General features: G+C 39.7%; 1 protein-coding gene across 5 annotated transcripts in view; it reads left to right on the top strand.

Annotated features, from left to right (window-relative positions):
- Positions 1 to 2750: 2750 nt before the first annotated feature.
- Positions 2751 to 24093, top strand: part of LOC116062908 (TANK-binding kinase 1-binding protein 1-like) — a 42511-nt gene continuing 21168 nt past the window's right edge. The window contains exons 1-3 of one of the 5 annotated variants that reach the window (XM_035994587.1): positions 2751 to 2856; positions 22020 to 22230; positions 22500 to 22631. In XM_035994587.1, the coding sequence (XP_035850480.1) occupies positions 2795 to 2856; positions 22020 to 22230; positions 22500 to 22631 (405 nt within the window). In that variant the 5' untranslated portion in view covers positions 2751 to 2794. Of the gene's footprint in view, positions 2857 to 18604; positions 18699 to 21992; positions 22231 to 22499; positions 22632 to 24093 lie in introns of those variants that run through there. The other 4 variants (XM_035994589.1, XM_031317687.2, XM_031317705.2 and 1 more) reach the window with 4 other exon arrangements.

A 24093-nucleotide genomic window follows, 5' to 3' on the forward strand; every position in this document is an offset into this window, starting at 1 on the left:
GCTTGCCTCTTATTCTGTGCTGGCTGCTCCATACAATGGTAGTTCACATTTGTATTGCTTACCATGAGTTGTCAGTAATCTTTATCAGATAAATAAAACATGGAAAAGGCAGGACTGGTACATATTCACACACAGGTACATATTCACACACACACAGGTACATATTCACACACACAGGTACATATTCACACACACACACACACACACACACACACACAAATCAAACTAAAAACGACACTAAACTATAAATCAAAAACCTATGCGCACACCACATTCTTCAGGGAATCCATAACATCGTCCATTCCACTCAAAAGGAAATACTCTTCCCCAAAACGCTCATCCCGACACTTGGGGCAGTTGGGGGAGGTGAGGACCCACTCCCGCACACAGGCATTGCACCCCACCAGGCTCCTGCAGCAGGGTGCAATCACAAGGCCAGTCATAGGTCCTTCAAGAGAAGTATAAATAATCAGAACAACGTATTTTGGTCATTATCTATCTTCATAACAGTTTCAAGATGCTGTGTGTATATAGCTAATATTACGTTCATAGAACTTAAAAACAAACTAAAACTTACTGAAGAAAGTCACAAATTACATAAGCAAACCCAATTCAAAACATCTTTTACAGCTTACAGAAGTGTTATTTCTGTGTGATGCTGTGTCATCACTCACTTGTGTTACTGTCTCCTTGCAAGAGCTACACTGAAAAAAGTCTAACATTGCTGTTGTTCGTTTAATGTGTATTTTCTTGTTGAAATAGCTGAAAATTATTAGTTTTTTCATTTAAAGTAAACGTTCTAGTTTATGTTTATGGTTGAATCCATTTTTTTTATATGGATACAATATAAATTGGCAGCGGGACATTAAACAGAATTTATTCATTTGATCAGAGCAATTTTATTAGATCTGTTGAAATTCTCGAGAAGCCAAACCCACGACACGCGTTTGTCCAATCAGCTGCCGGTCAAGGGCGTGGAGCATCAACCATGGATGTATGACGTCGCGACACCACGCTTCAGTCGTGTCGGACAAATGGATCTTTACCGTAAGGCTCACACCTGAATTATAAAATGTATGTCCCGGTAAATTCACCATGGGTACTGCATGATGTCTTAGGAGTTGTGCTACTATTCACAGCTCCATGATTTGTCTTCCGATGACATCAATAGTCTCGTTTCGGGTGTTCAGCTGAAGCAGACTGTTTCTCTTCATACATTTGAAACAGATGTTCAATGTTATCAATTTACTAAACAATAAATATAAATGTGTTATAAAGGAAAGTGTTCTGAGTAGTCATTGATCAAAATGTATTAAAATCATTTTTTTCAAATTTGATTTACTATACGTTTGAAATAATGACAACTGTTAGTTTTTTATTTGAGGCAACCTAAAATAATTAATTTACTCGGATGTATAAATAATTAGTTTGACCCAACCTTTAAAAGGTGGTTGCTTGGAGTTAAGCTTTTCAGGTTAAACTAAATAAAATTATTTACTTTGTAAATATTTATCATTCAAACTAACTTTTTATAACTGGGAAATAATATGAACCTGAATTTAAGGTTAGGCCTACCTCTCTTGGGCTCAGCCCGTAGCACATTCCTGACGCTTTAATTAAGTAGTCGCTCAACTTCTCCTCATCCTCCGTTGAAAAAACCTTCCTGTGGCTTGAATAACCCATGGTTGGCAATGGTGGGTTGCCACCATGCAGCTCCTGCATCCTTTTTTTTTCAATCGTTGTAGGGTGACATGGCAGATGCCACTGCACCCCTAACTGAACTTCCTCTCTCCACCTCGCTGGCTGCCAGACAGCGCACCTCCCTAGAAACTCCCTTAGCTGTGCTTCTCCTGCGATTTCTCATTCTGTGGACAAAAGAAATGCAATAGTTGTTCATGCTGTATTTCAATACTTTCAAAATAATGGTTTTGAAACATTAATGCAAATAAAAGACTGTGAGTTAAACATGGCTCCTTTTGTAGTCTAATTATTGATGCGGCTTAGTTGTAACACTGTGTCACAACTAGCCCCGCTGTGTCGCGTTTACCTCAGGACTGGCTAGCACTTGCCAAGCGATGATCACATCTTTTAAAATGGTATGATGTTTTAGCCAAGAGGACGGTGATCAAGGCAATATAAGATTAGATACACTGACTTTCACACACTCTTTAGAAATCGAAAAATGTCATTACATGCCCTGAAGCACATCCGGTTCTACCCTGTGTAACCATCTAAAAAAAAAACAATTAAGGAGATGGAGAGGTCCCAAATATTCCCAAATAACTAAAGCCATGGGGTAAATTGTTAAGGCTGGGTTGTCTCTTTCAGACTGGCTAAGATAAATAATAGAAAGTGATCCATATTAGATCAAATCATTTTAGAAAAGGATATTGATGTAGATGTCACTCAGCCTCAGAGCAAAACAGATGATTTGTGTTACTATCAGACATATTTTCCTCTTTATATGTAAATACATTTTTCTTTGCAATAACATATTAACTAACCTACCAATAGTGCATGTTGACTATAATTTAAAAAAATATATATATTTATTGTAAATATGAATATAGAATATCCTTTTAATGAAGGTTCAGAAAAAAAAGCTGCTTTTCCTCTGTTGGAAGTTATTCTCTCAATCTCCCCTTCTCGTTGACGGTCAGAAGGGGGAGGAACACACACACACACACACACACACACACACACACACACACACACACACTCTCTCACACACACACACACACACACACACACACACACACACACACACACACAGAGCTGATGTCAGACTCGAGTCATGTCGACCCTCCTCAGCACCATGCATCAGCACCGTCATCTTGATGGCTTTTCTACAGAGATGTAAGTAAACCGGCTCCACCGTCGTATTTGTCCTTCTCCCAACTTCCCAATCTGGTGTGCCTGCCGCTGAAAACTGCATGTAGCTTGTATTTATGGCTCTCTTTGCGGAAAGCCTCGTTTACCGGTAAAAACACGGTTTAGTTTTTACGAGCGGGTCGGATGTTTTGGTTGCGCAGCGGTGGATGTTGTCGGGAGGAGGCTCAGCACAGCAGTGACGCTGTAATGAATATTAGAAGGATACCAGATATATCTCATCACCGAGGCTACATGAACATTACAGATAGAATGTGAAAGAGGAAACATCACCAAGCTCGATAATGTTGAAGCAAATTATCTTCAGTCAATGCACTGGGGGAATAGTCTCGGGAGATTAGAAGGTGCAATATACCGTGGCTTCAGGGTCTTTCGGATATTTGCGGTGCTGGCTATAACATACAGACTGAATGGGAACGTTTTTATTCAGTATCGAGGCTATAACGAAGCTATTATAGAGCATGGATGCACGCGTTGCGTTCAGTGTTGTCGGTTTTCTGGGACATATCTATGCAATGTGGAAATGATGGGATTTCATTTAACTTGGAATGAGAGGACAGGCAGCTCAAATGTAACCTCCCTTTGATATGCTGTAGGATTAGAGATGGCATGCATTTCAGTAGCCAGTTTGTGCCTCTCATGTAGGCCTAGCATGTATTTGGTGGTCATCTATTTCTGTAAAAGATAATTAACCAGCGATGTTTGCCAATTGCCACTGTTTGACATATTTGCAGAATTCTCAAATCTTTTCTAACCATCTGGATGACAAAATATTCAGTCAGCTGAATGATAAAATAATTTTTTTTGCAAGCTGTGACTCCTTTTAGGGCTTCTGGGGCTCCAGCCCTAATGTTTTCTCAAAAGCCCCAAATCTTTTAGAAATCAATGCAGCAAAAGTTATATTACTGGGGAAATATCGCCCTTAATTCTGTGAACTCATAACAACATAACAAACATATTTTTTCAAGATTAGTAATGCTGTTTACCCCAGATTCCTACTACCTATGTTATGTACAGATGTACATAACATAGGTGGCAGCAGTAAAAATCCAGAATATTTGTTGTGGTCTGTTTTCAGAATGATAGACAGTTAGAGAACGATTAGATACAAAATAGGACGTAGGCTCTACAGGATGATTGTTTTCCTTAACTGGCAACTATCATGTTTTTCCCAAAGAATGTACAGATTTTTAGGCATTCTTCTATCAAATATCTTGAACAGCATTACGTGTTTTTAAAGTCCAGTTTATAATTGAATTAAAAGTCTGGGTGAGGATTACTTCATTTTAGAATGAAGCTGTTGAGCTGAAATATTTTGTAACCAGAATTGTTATTTTTAAACTTTAAATAATCCCTGTTACTAGGAATTGTGTGCATCCAAGTATGGAAACACATCTGTTTTAAACATAAGGACTGTATATTACACTCTTGGGGAATGACATAGACTACCAGTGTAGTATTTATAAACTAAATATGCAATTAAACATCTTATCCAGTCAATCAGATATGATTTTAATTAAACATTAGCCTAATTAAACAAGCATTAGCTTGGACACATTTTTCAGCAGAACGCAAATACGCTTTCATGATCCTCTTCTGTTTTGTACCTGAATTGTGGTGAATCCCACCAATCAGTCCCAAAACTCATGCATGTGCCATGTGCGAAACGTCAGGCTGGAAATGTACTGTACTGTTCTGTTGATCCAGAGTAGATGAGGTAAAACTGTTCCACAATTCAGCTGGTGTTATCTCACCCGTGTCCTCAATGGCAGCCATGTAGGAGGTCCTTAGCTCATTGAGCAGCTCTTTAGGTCCTTTTTTGTGGCAGAACTGAGAACTGTGTCTGACTTACAACTGACTATTTAATCCCTGATCCATCTCACTGATGCCTGACTTAGTGTATTACATTGTTATCTAACTGTAGATTTTGCTAATTCAAAATCCTTTTGTCTTACACAGATTGTTTTACCTTATGTTTAAAGCTATGCGTTATAACTGTTTTCTTTTTTTTGATCACATTTTAATTGGCTATTGTGCTCACTCATTTGTAGTGTGTGGCTGTTTTGTCTGTTTTTTTTTGTTTATGTTTATTTTGCCCTCTTGGCCAGATCACTCTTGAAAAAGAGATTTTTATGAAACTTCTATATATTATATGAGTCTGGACAGACATGGATGTAATACAACCACGAGGCGGTAATTCTAGTTTTAAGTTTAGAATTTAGAATGTATGTTGAATAAACACAATACATGCAAATTAGACATATTTGGAGTTGATGGAATGCATTGTTTAGTCATTTTTAACTTGAAATTGTTTGTGTCCACTCTGTGTGCTAAGCTACGCTAAAAACCTCCTGAACCTATCTCGGGCAGCTCTTCAGTGACTCTCATTAGCATTTATGTTAGCCTGTAAATTTCTGCTATCCAAACCATATCCAGCTGTATGGCGTTCGGTTTATGTTATGGGGTGTCACAAGCTTACACGCAGATATTACTTTTCCGTGCACCAATTGCGACTGCTCTGTGCGCGTACTGCTTAGTTTTTTACACGCAGGTGCCATTCTTTCCTTCTCCCTATATTTAGTTTCACGATCGCAGCTGCTTGTACAACTCTCGATTGAATTGGTGCGCGAAGAGTAATATCTGCGTGTGTGAAATTATATCGCTCTTGCGAGATATATCATTAATCTGACGCCATACAGCTGGTCCCAACAAGGGGTTGATGCATATACTTTAAGTGAAGCCAAAACATCTGGATCGCCCCTTGGTGACTCGTCTCCTCAATGTTAGCAGATGGGACTTTGGCCAGACAAAAAATTCAAAGAACACGTCTTATACATTTTTCCCAAAGATGGTTTCTATCATTTCAGGTATACTGATCATGCTGATGTTTGTTGAAGTGTTCATTTTTCTGATCAGTTTGTTTTTTATTAGTTATTTGATGCCAAAAAAAACGGGGGGAAACTTCATGATTGACAGCTGTGATTGACTCGCGATTGGTCGGGCTTGTGAATGGGCAGGACTTCAATATTGGGGCTTCACCGCCCGATCACTACTGCGCAGACTCTGGCTCCAAAATTACAAGATGGTGTACCATGTCTGGTATATTTTAGCTTCACTTTTGTACAGTGGGAGGAAGTGGATCGTCTCGTCTCAAACTCCGCAAGTCTGAGCTAATGTCTCCTGTAGTCAGGTGTTTAGCAATCTGCGATGCAGCAGAGCAGCAAACTGTAGCAGCTTGCAGTGTTTCTCTCGCAGAAATAGACTGCGGTCAAGCTTGCCGTCCATCACTCGCATCTCCGTGGTCAAACCAGCTGCCGCTAGAATTGGAGACAGACGCCGGCAGAGCAGAGCAAAGTCTCGGTGACCAGAGCAGATGTAGTAACGTCTCTTGCGAAACAATGTTTGATAATTTTAATGAAATGACACAGGACCTTCTTCCTGTATTTACTTTCTTGCTCCCGCCCCCAGACATATCCGACCAATAAGAGGGCTGGATGTCCTTGCCTGATTTGTAATGACGCATTTTGGTACTCTTGGATTTTTCCAGGTGTGAAACCAAACCAAATTAAACCGACCGAGGGCAAATTGTAACTCACCAACTGATTAGGACCAAAGCAAACGAACTACAGGTGTGAAAACGCCCTCAGTCATCTGAGAAATACTGTGTGGATTGTGTTTTTGGTTCACAACATTGTGGATAAAGGTGAGGCTCTTTGCCTTACTGACATTAGCTTGTCACTCAAGCGAGACAAATAAACAAAACATCAGTTCTTCAGCATGGCTTACAATTAAAATAATTACATTTCCATATTAGTTCTAATTAGTTAAAACGTTTAAAAAAAAGTGACAGTCCAAGTGTCAATCTAGTGTCATTCGAGCCATTTTGTTGCATAAAGCTGTAGGCTCTGGTTGGGTTTAGGTTTGGTTGTTTTTGACTGACTCTCTGACTCTATGTAAATTGCGTTAAAAGTGGGCAAAACATCTACAGTAGCTTTGAGTTTTGGGTTGAGTGTGGGTCTCAAATTTGGCAGTACCCGTCAGGTTCAGTCAGGTAGAGTTGGGGTCGCATTTGGGTTTTCGCTTTAGGCCCTTGCAGAACAGTAGCTAGTAGAACTGTTAGCAATGGCTAGTGGTTACATGTTATTATTAATTTTAACATTAGTTTATTTGATCAATGTACCTGATTAAGCATACTAGTTGGTTGATAAAATATATGATGCCCAGTTGACTGGACCTCAATTCAAGGGACCTTCATGTGCACGAGATGTTAATAGAAGATGTGCGTGTATTGGCAAACATTGTCTTAGTTTTTAAGAAAAAATACTGCCACTGCGAGCTGACTGCATTTTTTAAATGACGCACTAACTGAAATTGATATTGAATACCTCACCTTTTCTGTAAAAAACAACTGGCTTTAGCTATCTCTTATTCCCCGGATCTATCTGCATGACTCTTAAATAGGCTAACTGAAATGCAGTTTCCTTACCTGTCATTTCTCCTCACTACATTTTTCTCTTCATCTGAAAAACTAAAACTAGCTGGAGGTGGGTGGTCTGCTCAATCATTCTCTGGTACAGCAGCTGGATTAAGTCCAATAGGTCCAAGAGAAGCAGAGAGCTTTGTTTAAAATGGACTTGGCTGTAACAACAGAACTGTTTGTTGAAGAAGGTAGAGGGAGATAAAGTGGGTTGGAGAGCATGCTTTAAGTTGGTATGTGTGTGTACCGTGTGTACTTAAGACCTGACTAAAATACATATACGGAAAATAAGGAGTTTTGTAGAGTTTTTACGTAAACATAATTAATCATTGTTCATTTAGGATCCCTTAAAATTGGGTAATGAATTGTGGCCAGGATATGTAATGAGTGGGACATTTTATTCTCCAGTGCTGTAGTCAAGACCACCTTTGTCGAGTCCAAGACAAGTCCAAGACCAGGACTAGTCGAGACAGAGTCAAGACCGAGTCCAAAGAGGTTTGAGTCCAAGACAAGACCGAGTCCAAATGAGAGACAGTTAAAACCGAGACAGAAAACAAAAGAACCCTCTTCAAGACTACTTACTTACCTGTTCATAATTTATGTGATGCGAGAGACATTATATCTTCTATTTAAGATGATCATTTTGCATTAGTATTTGTAATAATGATCAAAAAGCAAGTGCAGAGTAACAACACTGTAGGATCAAATTAGGCCATATTATTTACTTTAAGTTTAGCAATTTCACTTAAGTGTCTAAAGCTGAATTACAACTTCACATTTTAGATGTCTTTTTATTGTGGTGTAACAATAACATTCTGTACTGCCAATGGAAAATAAATAACAAGCAACACAGGTGTCACTAACACAATTTACATGGTCCCATTCTTGAACTTACTTGTGCTGAAGAATCCACAGTACAAATTGCTCGCTGACATTGTGTCTGTGACCAAAATGAAAATGATTGATGCTTCCACATGTGCACAGTGGCAAGTGTCTATTTCACCTTTGACATCCCCTAACTATAACTTAAATTCAACAGCACAAATTAAGTAACTAGAGAGAGCAGTAATTTGTTAAAAGGGTACTCGAGTAATTTAGTTTTGCACTTCCGTAAAATTGGAGGACTCAAAAGACAGATTTATTTTTTAGATGTCAAAAACAAAACAGCAGAGTCTGAGATATGGTCCAAGCTTAAACATTTATTCTGATGAAACTGGATAGTGTATTTTATTACACATCCGTGCTGTCTCATAACCTAACCCTAAAAAATCTTAGATAACACTGATGGTTGCATTATCACTATAGCTATGCGGTCAACATGAAGGCCAACACTGCACACACTATGGGGATGAGACAATCCACTGCGTTTTGTGTATGACCACAGGGGGTTGTGGGTAAAGTGGACCGTTAGTCCATTAATAAATGAAAAAAAACATGTGATGAAGACATATGGTCCTGCCCTGATTTGCTCTTGGCTGGTACTGTATGTGTGCTCCTGCAATAAAAAGTCAATAGAACTGAGAGGGAGATATAGAGGAAGAGGTCAATAGATAGAGGGTAGACACAAGCAGTGTGTGGGCTGAATGTGTGTAGGCTGAATGTGTGTGTGTGTGTGTGTGTGTGTGTGTGTGTGTGTGTGTGTGTGTGTGTGTGTGTGAGAGAGAGAGAGAGAGAGAGAGAGAGAGTAAGAGAGCTGTAAGAGTGGGAGTTATATGCTTTGACCTCTCTCCGGCACTGCTACTGCAGCTGCCTTTAGGCTCTACACACACACACACACACACACACACACACACACACACACACCCCAACACACACACACACACACACACACACACACACACCCACACCCATGGGATAAATAGCATACTAGTAAAGGAGAGCGAGGGAGAGTTATATTTGTGTGTTGCTTCAGTTTAAATGATCAAAATACTGTCAATTTTATTATTCTATTCTACAGTACTATGCTCTTGCAAGTCACTGGCCTCCGAATTCAAATTGGCCTTCGAGCACTGCACCGTGGCAGCTGCTTCTCCTAAACAGTTAGGATGTGTCAAATGCACAGGCCAGATTTCCCCATTATTAATCAAGTATAAATTCAACAACATCCAACAACCTAAAGGACAGAATACATCACGTGTCAGGGTGTAGTACACAAAGACAGAAATATGCATACACATTCTTTTCACATTGCTGTCAACGCTCACAAGCTAGCAAGTATGCTAGTAATTATGTTAATAAGAAACCTACGACGTTCAACAACAATTTACGTGACTTTATGCCAAGTTGCACTTTGTTTCTATTTGTACCCGTAATCTTCGAGGCATGAGATACACAAAAGAGGGCTCCCAGAAACTACAATAGCAAAACTCATCAGACATTTATCCACACCTAGTAAAGAAAACCTACCGCTCCAACAACTACATCACCTTTTATTGTCTGTTTTTAGCAAATCACTACAGAGCTCCAGATAAATTTCCCCTCACTTACATAAAATTTACATTTTTAACTTTCAACCCCTGCCATTTTTCGCATCACTATATCTGACAATAAATGTAAAGGCATGAAAAACACCACGTGAATGTGACCATTGGACTGTTTTTTTGCACACTGTTTATTCACCGGTTTTACAGTTAGCTCTAGCTTGTTAGCAAGATACACAGCAACAATGTGTGTGCCTGTGCTGTGTCTGTGTGACAGCTCAGCTTTTGACGTATCTCATAGCCACCAGGGACTCTCGCTGTAATGTCTCTCCAGGCCTCTTCCTTTTCCTCTTGTCTTCGTATGTAAATACAGTGGAGTCATAAAGCCTCAGGATAAACACCAATTTTCCACTCAAGTGGAAACATTTTTAACTCTAACATGTCTTCACCTCAGTTTGTGCCCACCAGGGCAAATTTGCTACTATTTGTGTCAACACATCTTTGCATTGTATACACTTGCACTTTCCCAAAAATGTACTACACATTCAGTCTGAATACAGCTTAGGAGGTTTTGTGGTGCATGACAACATCACAACGCTCTCATTCTTCTGCTGAATAAAGTTTCAACTTAAGTTATTCTGTTATATGATAACTATGCTTCATTTCTTGATTATTAAACAATGTACTTCAGTATAGGGATTTGTGCATTCATACATGTGTGGCTGTTGTAAAGGAATATGTCGTTATATATGTGGCTCATTCCTGAGCGAGTAATTGTATGTTTTGAGCACAGAGAACTATATTTTGCAAGCACATTACATTACATTTTGAACAGAAATTAACACTTGCAAAAATAATTTTGTTTGAGCAAACAAAAACATATTCCGTGCTCAATAAATGTATTTGCATGTTCGCTATTATCCATATTAACGTGCAATAATAACCCCTCTCATGCAATTTACTCATGTGCCCTCTCAAAAACCCTTTCTCTGCGTGCAGTCTACCTGCACTCCGGTCATGTCTCCTTCGCTCTCAATTCTGTGCGCGCTCAACTCTTGACACACGCACTCAAATGTTCACAGTGTGCCACAAAACCAACCAATCGGAGAATTAAAGGTCAATTCTGATAGTCTGTTTGTCTCCAATTAGATCCAAAGTAGCAGGCAACACAAATCTAGGAGGAACAGATTTTTCAGTCATCACCTGCTGGTCAGCAAACTGGTACATCATATACTGACTACAGTGGAACTGTTCGACTAACGTTACTGGATTAAAACACATTAAAACACATAAACAGTCTTACGTTAACTTAAAAACCAGGTAACGTTAACGTCAACTAAAACTGAACTGCTGTAAATATGCCCTGGTCTGAGCAGGGTGTCAAACGAAAGGAAAAAGAAGGAAAACCCCTCTCCAAGAAGACAACAGATACTTCAACCAGAGGTATGAAGGTAACGGCCAATGCCCAGGCTAGTGCTGAGTCGGCAGTCCCTACTATGTCAGAGCATGACTACTGTAACGTTAGCCCCAGCACTGTCACCTTTGCCAGACTCCGACCCTGACTCTCCATCCAAACCAAAGGGAAAGAGAATATAACACTGGCTGAGTTGCAGAATGATGTTGCTGGCCTAATCAATGAGAGCGCCGACAATCTTGAGAGCATGATAAACCACAACACGGTCAGCTTTGACGGCTTAAAAAAATCCATTGACTTTATGTTTGCAGAAATTGAAACTCTGAAATCTGATGTATGGTCAGTGAAGGTGACAGGTGAGAATAACGTCCAGAGGCTGTCGACCTTGGAGCTAAGAATTAACGAGGCAGAAATATATCAGCGAAGATGGCATCCCAGAAGACAGACAGGAAAACATCAAAGTCAAAGTTGCCGACATTTGCTGTGCACTAATCAGTGAGACCCAGGCAAAGGTCAGTGAGGATATTGACATTGTGCATCGTTTGGGTCGTTATGACAACAAGCAGAAGAGACCGAGGACAATCATTATCCACTTCATCAGCAGGTCTGCATGCAACCTGGTGTGGAGGAAAGCTAAGGGCTGCAGCTTTCTCGCAGAGAATAAACTGAGATTCATGGAAGACCTGACGACTGCTGACAAGACAGTGCAGGAAAAGCTCTGGCCCTTGACTGATGCCGTTAGAAAGGAAGGAAAGAAGGCCCACTTTGCTGGGACTCGGGTGATAATTGAGGGGAAGGAGATCCATCCATCGCTGTTTCCACCTGAAATAACTCTGCACCTGCTCAGATGGAAACTTCTTTAAGGGTATAAAGTGCTCTGTTTAATAAGCATATACATTGCTATAAATAGTAGTTAAAGGAGTAGTTAGTGTACAGTAGTTCTAAAGTGCCTAGCTGTAAAAGCTCATAAGGTTATAGGAATATAACAGTTGGTTCCTGCAAGATGCAGTTTTACATTTTTCTGAAAGCCTAAAGTTATTGGGAAAAATACAAAATCATTACTCATTTACATATACATGTATAATTCAGCCCAGTCTCATGGCAGTTCGTGAAATGGTCACGTTATTTAATCTATTGATACGTGTTCACGGGGACGTTTTTTTCGTGGTGGCCAGCACGAAAATGTGAAGTAATGTATTTCAATGAGAAGCATATTTCGTGGTCACAGCACGAAAATGGTAGGGAGTAGTATAAAAAGCCAAAAATCCACGTAGGGAGGTTGGTCAGGGTGATGGATGGGTCAAACAACACAGGACTTTCAAGGCTGTAAGCATCGACCTCAACATTTATTACACTGCCTTTATCGGTTTTTTATCTCAATGCCAGGGGGTTAAGAGAAAATGTTAAGCATAAAACATTATTTTTTATTTTTTTATTTTATAAACAGCAGAAATTAATTTCTTTCAAGAGTCTCATTCAGTAGGTAATGACGTTTCTTTTTGGAAATCTCAGTGGGGAAAAGACATATGGTTTTTGCACGGTTCAGTAAGATCTGCAGGGGTTGCTATTTTAAAAAACAACTTTCATGATTCTATTTTGCACTCAAAAAGTGACCATAATGGCAGTTATGTGTCATTGGTTATTATATGGATGACAAGATTCTGCTTCTTGCCAACTGTATGGTTTTAACTCTAAATGTGAAAATTACTTTTTGTTTGATGTCTTAGAAGTTTACACACTGGTTATCCAAATCCCCTAATATTCTATTTTGTGTGGGTGGAGATTTCAACATTGAGCTTGACGGAGCATTAGATAGGTGGCCTCAAAGTAGAAACAACTTTGCAGCTGTTAGTTTGCAGCTATTTATGCACAAGTTTCATTTGACAGATATATGGAGGGTCAAAAACCCTAATGGCAAACTTTATACGTGGAATAATAAGGCCTGAACCTCCATGTCACACATTGATTATTGGTTAATTTCTGATTGTTTAGATGTAAATAACATTAATGTTAACATACATATGACTCCATTAACAGACCATAGAGTTGTGTCGTTACAAATCTCATTTAAATCAGACTCTACTCACTCATTTAGAGGCACTTAACTGGAAACTAAATAATTCTGTTCTGCAACATGATGTTGTGATCAAAGAGATCCAAACATTGATAAACTATTTTTTGTTTGAGGCCTCAATTGATAAATGCTTTTTCAGAAATTGGGACCTCTTTAATTTTGAGGTTGCTAAGTATAGAGACTATGGGTCCTCTTTGTCCAAATCTAGAAAATGGGAGGAAACACAAATAATTACTAGAATAACTGTGCAAATCTCACCTGAAAATGTATCAGATAGTGACTTACAAGATTTGTTGTCACTGCAAAATAAGCTAAATGAAATACACAGAACGAAAGCAGAGGGAGCTTTTGTGAGGTCAAGGAGAAAATGGCTGGAGGAAGTAGAGCAAAACATAGCATATTTTTTTCCGATTAGAAAAGTCTTGAAGTAAATACAATTCTGTTAGAAAATGTAGTATCAATTGTGTTATTACTGACGATCCTAAAAAGATAGCTACTTTCTGTTCCACTTTTTACAAAATATTGTATAAATAATAATATAGCGAGATATCAGCTAACACTTTTTTGGGTTTTCTCGCAGAAATAAACTCTATTATTGAGATTGATCAAAAATTATTTTGTGACGGGCTGTCCGCTCTTTGAATTACAATACTATCATAGATAACACACAAAAGAAATTAAACTTATGGCTTCAAAGGGATCTATCGATAAGAGGAAGAATTTAGCCAATAAAAGCAGATTTGTTGTCATACTATGAATTTCTAGAACAATATCCAATTCCTATCCCACTGAAGGAATATGCTTTAGTGTTTGATGCAATTCCCTCTGGTGCTGTACAACTGCTCAGGAACTCAGTAGCACCTGAGATAACTTTATGGCCATTAGACCCTGTTGCTACTGGAGTTGGCCAAATCTGTTTCTCGTCAACAAAGAGCAATAATAACTGTGATATACGTGCTTTATTTCAAAATGAAATTTTCTCTGTTCCAAATGTGGTCTCTTGCTGGAATAATGTCACTCCAGACTTAAACTGGAAGAAAATCTGGTGCTTACGAAAACATCTGATTACACATAAGGTTAAAGAGGTGTCTCTTAAAGGGGTGGTTCAGAATTTTTGACATAGGACCTAATTTCCAGGTTAGCCAATGTGTTATTTATCAGTGGAGACCGTTTTCAACACTTTTCATCCAGTCCTTCCAGCTGCAGAGTTCGCTGGTGCTAGGCTAGCGCAAGTCAACAGTATCTGCTAGCCTGCCATTAAAAACTTCTTACCCACTCCCCAGTACACCCGAGGCAAATAAATTATAACGCCAGACTATCGATGTAAATGTCTGTTGATAAAATAATGTTAGAAATAAAACTACCCTTGCATCTCAATGATACCATTACATTTTGAGGGACTAGTTTCTCAGCAGCGGCGGAATTTCACTTTTACTTACGGTTAGTAGTACTGCGTCGAAAAGTAAACAGAGAACCGCACTCCAGTCGGGACACCTAGTAGTAGCCTAGTACAGTGGTATTCAAGCATTGGATTGGAAACTAAGGACTAGGCAACGTGGTGATTCAGTGTGCATTTAGACATTGTAAAAATAAATCAAACAGATGGGCACCACAAAGTTTCCACAAATTTCCCCAGAAAGGAACCGGAGACTCTACTCAAGTGGCGAATGTGTAGCGATCATTTTAGACCAGACGACTTTGAAAAACCCCGCAATCTAAAGGACCACAAGTCACTGACAACGAATGCGGTTCCATCCGTCTTTCTAGATGCACCAACAGCTACTGATGAACAGGTAATAACTTTTGGTAGGCTACTCTAGCTAATAAAGCTAGCCCCTTTCATAATGTTAGCCTAGCTGCTACTGATAGATTGAGACTGACAACGTTAGTGGAGATAACGTTACAGGTCAATGCATTGTGGAGAGTGACAACGTTAGCTAACGGTATAGCTACATTCTTGGTAGATACCTGGCTGGGCTAACCGCTAACTTTAGGTAATTGCTGAAGAAAAAGTCATGTAAGCTTGGACAGTTTACATGCAAATTGCAGTGGCAGGTAATTACACTTGCGTGCTTGTCATGGAAACCGGCTTTCTCAGTAACCTAGGTAATATCACTCCGCCGCTGCTGTAGCCTATGCTACCAACTACAGGGAACAAAGTATAACTATTGCAATGCGATGCAAGGGTAGTTTTATTTCTAACATTATTCTATCAACACAGACATTTACATCGATAGTCTGGGGTTATAATTTATTTGCCTCGGGTGTACTGTGGAGTGGGTAAGACTGTTTTTAGTGTTGCGTTAGCCTAGCACCAGCGAACTCTGCAACTGGAAGGACTGGATGAAAAGTGTTGATCAGTCTCCACTGATAAATAACACAATGGCTAACCTGGAAATGAGGTCCTATGTCCAAAATTCTGAACCACCCCTTTAAGAGACACCTCTTAACATTAATCAACCTATGTACCCACTATAAGATCTTTTGTAAAAAAAAATGTGTTTGTTAGTTCAGTGCATATTTGTGTTTTATTTATTTCTGTTCCTGTCTTTGAATGTTGTTAAAATAAAGACAATAAAAAAAAGTTAAGTTAGGTCTCACAATGCGAGACTGAACAGCAGTAGGCCTACCTACATGTCACACTATAGCCACATGTAAGTAGTTTTTAATACTTTGGTTACATTACCATGCAGTGGCAGTTTTTGGCACAGGCTAACTGGGCAGCTGCCCAGGGCGGCATTTTTTCATGACACATGGGGGCGGGCACTTAAAAAAAAATCTCTAAGCGGTTTTCTACTGTATTATCTATCATTTCATTTCGCGGTTATGTGTCAGTTAAACTTTTTATCTCCAATCCTATCCTGAGTTGAAAGATAGCCTACTTTACGGCTTTATTATCAAGTTGATAGGCGTGTGTGTTCCTGTCGGCCGTCTGAAATGCAAAAAATTTTTGACTATTTTTAAAGGTAGTGCCCAAGCATCCACGGAGGAAAACAAATCGGCGCCTATGTTGCTTGGTCTCCCAAATCGAACGGTCCGGACAAGGGGGGGAACGGGGGATGATAAGGATCTATCGGAGATCTACCCTAACTTTTGGACTGCTGTCAGGATTGCACTTACTCTGCCAGTCAGTGTGGCTCAAGCAGAGAGGGGCTTTTCAAAACTAAAGTTGATCAAGTCATACCTGAGGTCAACCATGTCCCAGGAACGGCTCACTGGCCTTTCCGTCAGTATCAATCATTCAATAGGGGAGCAGATTTCATACGATAACATCATTGATGATTTTGCATCAAGGAATGCCAAAAAGGTCAGGTTTTAGTTTTAGTTTGTGTTTTCTGTTCTTAGTGCTATAGTGTAACAATTAGATTCTCTTTAGTGTGTTTTCACATTGTGTGATGAAGGATTTGTGCTATTTAGAATATTTATTCTATATTTTATTTGCATATTATTCTTAATGTTCTATATTATTGTTGCTGTCTGCTCTTTATATAGCTGATTGTATATATTTTTAGCACATTTATATATATATTATTATAACAACATAAGTGAAAGAGAAAATTATATTTCTCAATTGCACAAATCTTTCATTAGAACATTTGAAAAACACACTTAAGAGAATCCAGTTATTTATCTATTGCAATTACAACAGGAAACACACTTTTTAAGTTGCATAATCTCCACCTCCAACATTTTCAAAAGACAATGGACACAACTCTGCACAAAATATGGCAGTATAAGTTATCAGAACTTAAGCGCTCGATGGGGGTCTCGCCCTGGGTGTAATTCATTGTAGAACCGTCCCTGTTACCGTGTTTTATTAACCTTTATTCTGTTGATATATTGGCTTGCGAAGGAGCTATCGGTTGCTAACGCTAATTTATCTCAAAAATCAGAAACGTTAGCTAACTACTGCCAAGATATGGTTTTACTGGAGACCGGAAGGTGTTGTAAGACTCGTGAAGTGTTGTCATGGGTTTGCACTGTGCATGGTAACATTTGTATATCCTTATTTTTTTTTTTTAAATCTATTTCAAATTAAACCGTATTTTGGCAGTAACGTTAGTTAGGTAGGCCTGCTTTTTGACATAAATTACGTTAAAAATAAAAAACCTTAGCGTTAGCAATGGATAGCTACTTTGCAAGCCAATAAAATATAGCCTTGGCAAACAGAATCAAGGTTAATAAAACACGATAACTATGTAACCAGTATTACAAACTTCTTACATGTGGCTGTATTGTGACATTTTAGGTGGGTTCAGATGACATAATCGATGCATAGATTTTATCCATGCTGGGCTGACGTTAGATTGCTTGTGAAGGATGATGTTAGTCACACAAGGAGATATGTTATTGTAATTCAAACAACACAACTGTATTATGATTAACACAACTATTAAGGCATGTCTGTAATATACCGGTAGGTAAATAATATAAAATACTGTAGATCAGTGCTTTCCAACCTTTCTGGTCTGAGGTTCCCCCACAGCCCTGTCATATTAACTCACATACCCGCCCCATCAATTCCCAATGTGTTCGCAATATTTATTATAGTAAGTGAATATTCTTACATTTTCATGCAATTGAACTGTAAACATTTAGGTTGGTTTGGTCAGAAATTATACTAGCTAGGCCTTCTACTTTAAGTGTGGTTAAGTCATCCATTACTTTTAGCTAATCATTTGAACTGTTTAGTCAGTAGTCCTACTTTTAGCTATTTATTTCTACCATTCATTACTTCGCTCTACTGTATGTTTAAACATCTGTGTTGAGCTGTTTTAGCTGCTTGTTTTAAATAAATCATAATTTCAATTATTATTTTGATTAGTTAAGCTGCTCCACAATCTTTCCAAGTACCCCCTGGCAACAGCAGAAATACCCCTTGCTAGGGAATTACTGCAGGTGTTGTGTCAAATGTTTCCTGGTAATTGCAATCTAATTGGAGACGAACAGCCAATGAGAGTTGACCTTTAATTCTCCGATTGGTTGGTTTTGTGGCACACTTGTAACGCTGTGAAAATTTGAGTGTGTCAAGAGTTGAGCGTGCACAGAGTGAAGAGGTTGAGAGCGATGGAGACATGACATGTTTTGAATGTAGCCCTGAATGTATTTTTGAAAAGTTAACTGACAAATATGAAACCTCCGTGTCTGTCACAAAGCGTTCCCTCCCCTCTCTGCTGCTCTCTTTCTCTCTATCTCTCTCTTTCTCTCTCTCCGATAGAAAGAGACAGGATGAGTGGGGAAACTGTGTGTGTGTGTGTGTGTGTGTGTGTGTGTGTGTGTGTGTGTGTGTGTGTGTGTGTGTGTGTGTGTGTGTGTGTGTGTCTGTCTGTCTGTCCGTCGGTCTCTCCATGTGCCTGATCGCATGTCTCGCTGTGAGAAGTCAAGACTATGAACCTACAGTGAGACCTTGCCCGCTCAACACAGGTAGGAGAGACTACCATTGACCTATATACCAACAGATCCCGTTGCTCTGGACGGAGACCAGAAGCACTTTTCCGGTGATGGCTGAGCGTTACTGCGCAGCCTCCAACTGAGAGAGACGACGTAAATGTGACGTGAAGTTGTAAATCTTCTGGTAGCTGTGCCAAGAGAAATCTCAATCATTCCCAGTCTTGCAGAGACGGAGAGCGTAGGTATATGTAAGGAGATAACATAGGCACAGGCTAATTATTGCTAACTAAAATGCCAGTTAACATTAGTAATTAAACTTAAACAGCTAATGTAAGTTGAAACTGCCCGCGAGCTTCTCCTGTGCTAAACGGTAATTCCTCCACTATGCGACAGTAAGTCCCGTGGTTATGACACAATCATTAGGCTATTTTTACAAAAACGTCTACTACGGAGCCATACCGTGAGATACAAGGTAATGGAGCCTTTTATACATTGTCGTGTTTCTTTAGAAATGGACAAATAAAGTCTTTAAACGCTTCAGATGTAAAGTTATTCGCTGTCAAAGTGACGTCAAAATGAATGGCAGTCAAAGGGATGCTAATGGGGGGTGAGTGCTTGTTATCATCAAAATGGTGCTATAGTATCTACGTGTTGTGAGCATAGACAGTATATAAGAAGGTTATGAGGAGAAGCTTACCCCCTTGGGAGAACTTGGAGACTACAAGACCGCCGCCGCGGTAGGCTACCTACTCGAAGATCCAGCAGATCAGATAAGCAAAGCCCATGACGTGTTGTCGCCATAGCGACTGTAAGCAACGGTGATTAGACTGTGTTGAAAGCGCAACTTTTCAAGTTGAAGCCAAGAAGCGCTCTACCAATAGGCTACATTCCAGTTAAAGTGGTGTGAGAAGTGGTTCAACTTGGAAATTGCAACTATAAGGACTCCGCTCTATTAACCTTGCATTACAGTGCGTAGCCTACATGTTTTGGGGATGAATCTAATGTGCTGGTGTTTCTGGTTGTTACGTGCTACAAGATGTAAAGGGGAATCTAACTCCATAAGGGAGTGAATACGTTTTGAGTATAAGGTGAAAGAAAAGGACAACATAAGTTTAAGTACTCCTCCACGACTCCTCCAAATCACAGAGAACACAGATGGGATGAGTTATATTTTGAATGTGCACAAAGTTTTGAACATGAGCAGAAATCTTGCTCAAATACATCTGAAATATTACAGTCATTAAAATAAATTAATGAATCATTGAGGTGAATAATTGTCATATGCACATTTAAGGAGGTTACTACTATAAAAGAGGAGGGAAGAGTAAGTCATGCCTAGGCTACATGTGTGCTGACTCAGATATAATTAGAAAAGTCGATCCAAAGGAGAATAAATAGTTGAAAGCAATACAGAATGCCCGAGAGCCTTATTGCAATATATTCCATTATGTTTTTATATTTTGAATTGTCCCCTATGTTTCCCTTTACATATTTCCAGCATAAATTGATTCAGAAAAAGGTAGAAATAGGTGCATTAAAATTCACCTGAATGCAGGAAATGAAGTGTTTAATGTTCAAAATTTTGTTTGCTCAAACAAAATTATTTTTGTGAGTGTTAATTTCTGTTCAAAATGTAATGTGTGTAATGTGCTTGCAAAATATAGTTCTCTGTGCTCAAAACATATAATTACTCGCTCAGGAATGAGGCACATATATAACGCCATATACCAAAAGTATGGCTGTTGTGAACTGATGCTCATGTATGAAATATTAATGTGCTGCAGAGCTGCATGTTCCATCCAGGCTGCTCTGATCTCTTCTGGCTCAGCATCTCAAGACTATTCTACATGAGGTCTTGCAGATAGGCTAAATGCAGTTTTAATCTTATATTTTCAGACTTCGTATCATCCATATATATTCAAGTATTTTGATGTATTGAAATTGATCTATGATCCCTGGTATGCGATAAATAGGCCCAACACCACAGTATGAGAAACATCCCCACAACATGATTTTTGCACCACCATGCTTTACTGTCTTCACAGTGTACTGTGGCTTGAATTCAGTGCATGGGGGTCGTCGGACAAACTGTCTACTAGACCCAAAAAGAACAATTTTGCTCTCATCAGTCCACAGAATGTTGCCCCATTTCTCCTTTGGCCAGTCAGTGTGTCCTTTGGCAAATTTCAACCTATTCAGTACATGTCTTTATTTCAGCAGTGGGACTTTGCGGGGGCTTCTAGCTGATAGCTTTGCTTCGCATAGCCTTCTTCTAATCGTAACAGTACTCACAGGTAACTTTAAATCTTCTTTGATTTTCCTGGAGCTGATCATTGGTTGAGCCTTTGCCATTTTGGCTATTCTTCGATCCATTCGAATGGTAGTTGACCATTTTTTCTCACATCGTTCAGGCTTTGGATGCCATTTCAAGGCATTTGAAATCATTTTGGCTGAGCAGCCTAAAATTTTCTGCACTTCTTTATATGTTTTCCCCTCTCCAATCAACTTTTTAATCAAAGTCCGCTGTTCTTCAGAGCAATGTCTGGAACGACCCATTTTGCTGAGTGTGAAATGCACTATAACCAGCATGTACAACATTTGCTTCCTTCCTTCCTTAAATATGGGCCATAATTGACACCTGTTTCTTCACAGAATCAATCACCTCACTAATTGAACACAACACTGCTATTATTTTGAACATGCCCCTTTCAATTACAGATTCAATTACACAGAATGAGCACCATGCATGTCATGACTGTTGGGTCTGTTGGTTTTCTATGACTCTACAACACTTACTAGTAAATTATTTGCCATGTAGAAATATCACTTCTACCAAAAAAAATGATTTATGAGGTTAGTGATGTTGGACTGCTATTATTCTGAACACAACTGTAAGTACACATACCGGTAAGCACACACACACACACACACATGCGCGCGGCACGCGTAAACTAAGAGCTCTATGAGGATTGTAAACAGTAAGACAACAGGGCAAGGTAAAAGTGCAAAACTGCCAGTGAGAGACAGGGGCCAGGGAACAAACAATGTATTTTACAGCAGCAGATGGGAAACAGCAAACCTTTGGCTTGTGGCCTCAGTGGGCCCCTGGCTGCGTTTGAAAACACACACACTATCTGCGACTGTCATCGCTGCCAGGACATGGGGCTTGGCAGATTGATTGCCATTTAGTGCCCCTGCTGTGTGAGGTGAAGAGTGCAAAGTGACTTACTGAGCTGACATGGCTACTAGCCTTTCTGTCTGTCTGCCCAAAAGTCCAGTCTGTGTTTTCCCAGTGATCAACTACAACTTTTTTTCCCACTTCTACAGCTAACTGATGATGGATCTATTCCGCAGAGGAGAGCTGGGGCTGCTGGGAGGAGAGGGGCTGAGAGATGATGTGGGTGTTCCTGGGATCAGCTGGTCGGCTGATCGGCTGCCAGAGGACATGTATCCAGCGTCAGGATTGGCCCTGGCCGCTGCCTATCATGACATCAAGACCCGGCTGGCGAGTCTGGAGAGGGAGAACAGCAGCATCAAGAGGAAACTTAAACACTACGAGGTCAAGGTGGAGAGCAGCGCGCGCACACACACACACACACACACACACACACACACACACACACACACACACACACACACACACACACACACACACACACGCACACAACTTACACTTTGTTTGTTTGTGCCTGTAATAAGGGATATAAGGGTAGTAAGGGATCCCAGAAACTACAATAATAAAACTATTTTTAGCAAATCACTACAGAGCTCCAGACTTGTAATGCATGAATGCATTCTTTTCTGGAAAGTCAATTTCCTCTCCTCTCCTCTCAGTTTCCTATGATCAGTGAGTTTGGAGAGGAAAGGATACTGTGCTGTTCCTGTGAGCCCATCATCAAGGATACCAGTGTAATCCAATCAGAGACCACCAACCTACAACAGAGGATCAACTCACTCACTCAGGAGGTACTTTGTTATTGAAGAAATCTGGGAACATGAAAGTATTGCTGAGTGTAGAAGTATGGAGGACGGAACATGACTTAAGTCTCAATAAATAAATTAATAAATGAGTAAATAAATGTATAAATATAAATACAATAAATAAATACATGCTTTAAATTTATTTCTACATTTTTGTTCACCTTCATTGATTTATTTCTGTATTTCTGTGTCCATATGTTAATGAGGTAGGATGTCCTCACCTTAGTTTAAAGTAAGCATAATTGGTCAAATCAGAGAGCCAGAAAAAAGCAAACAATCCCCCATCCCTAGTGAATCTTCCTCCGTGTGATACACGTTTGCAAACTGACTAAACATAGAGGGACTAGAATGTCTGTTGCTATTTTATTTTGAGAGCGAATTACCCCACAATATAAATACAGTTTGATTATAATTTTAATTTAGTTGGTAACCGTTGTTGTATAAAGTTGTTGTATAATCACAATATTACACCCGAGGGTTGTATTATTGGCACTTCAGTAGTGTATATCCACGACGTTCCACTTCTGGGATTGTTCTGTTGCCGCCGGAAATTCCGCCGGATGACACTCTTTTCGGCTGGATGTCCGTTACCTTTTGTTTTTTTTAAACTCTGGTGGATTTATGAGGACTATGGTTAACTGCTCCTCAGATCTCTGCAGGGTAAATCCAGACAGCTAGCTAGACTATCTGTTCAATCTGAGTTTTCTGTTGTACGACTAAAACAACTTTTGAACGTACACATGTACAAGCACAAGTTCCTTCCTGAGGCTATTTTGCAGCAGCACAGTTGCTCTGTCCGGCGCTTAGCGCCGCCCATGACGATTGTGATTGGTTTAAAGAAATGCCAATAAACCAGAGCCTGTTTTTCTCCCATCCCGGAATGCTGTATGGACTAGCCAGACCCTCCTCCGCAGCGCTGTGGAGGAAGGTCTGGCAAAGCGAGACTAGCACTTCAGTGATGCTTATCGTATGGACCTCGGTGCTAGCCGCATCACTGTGGTGCCAACGTTAAATGCCACCCTCTCGTGTGAAATAGTGCTTAAAGGTTTAACATCTATGGATAGAGTGTCTCCCAACCCATTATGATCAAAAACGGGATAAGCCTCATAACCGGAATATTTATGTCCAAAACACACAAACAACATGCTAGCTCCGTGGTTTCAGCGATAGCAGCATCCATAGCAACCACCAGCAGTTTATCCGCAGCAGATGAAGTCATGAAAATGAACATTCTGATTAATAGTAGATGGATTGTGTATAATCAATCAGGAAACTTTTACTGTGCACATAGAGAAAAGAGGAGCGCTGCTGTCACTTGCTGTTCCTCTGTGTAGTAGAGCTTACTCCTATAACCAATCATGCTTTAGACTGAGGTTGGGACCTCCTACCTAATTAACATACGGACACAGAAATACAGAAATAAATGTTGGTGGGCAAAAATGTAGAA

This window comes from Sander lucioperca, chromosome 2, assembly GCF_008315115.2.
Source record: "Sander lucioperca isolate FBNREF2018 chromosome 2, SLUC_FBN_1.2, whole genome shotgun sequence".
Lineage (NCBI taxonomy): Eukaryota > Metazoa > Chordata > Actinopteri > Perciformes > Percidae > Sander > Sander lucioperca.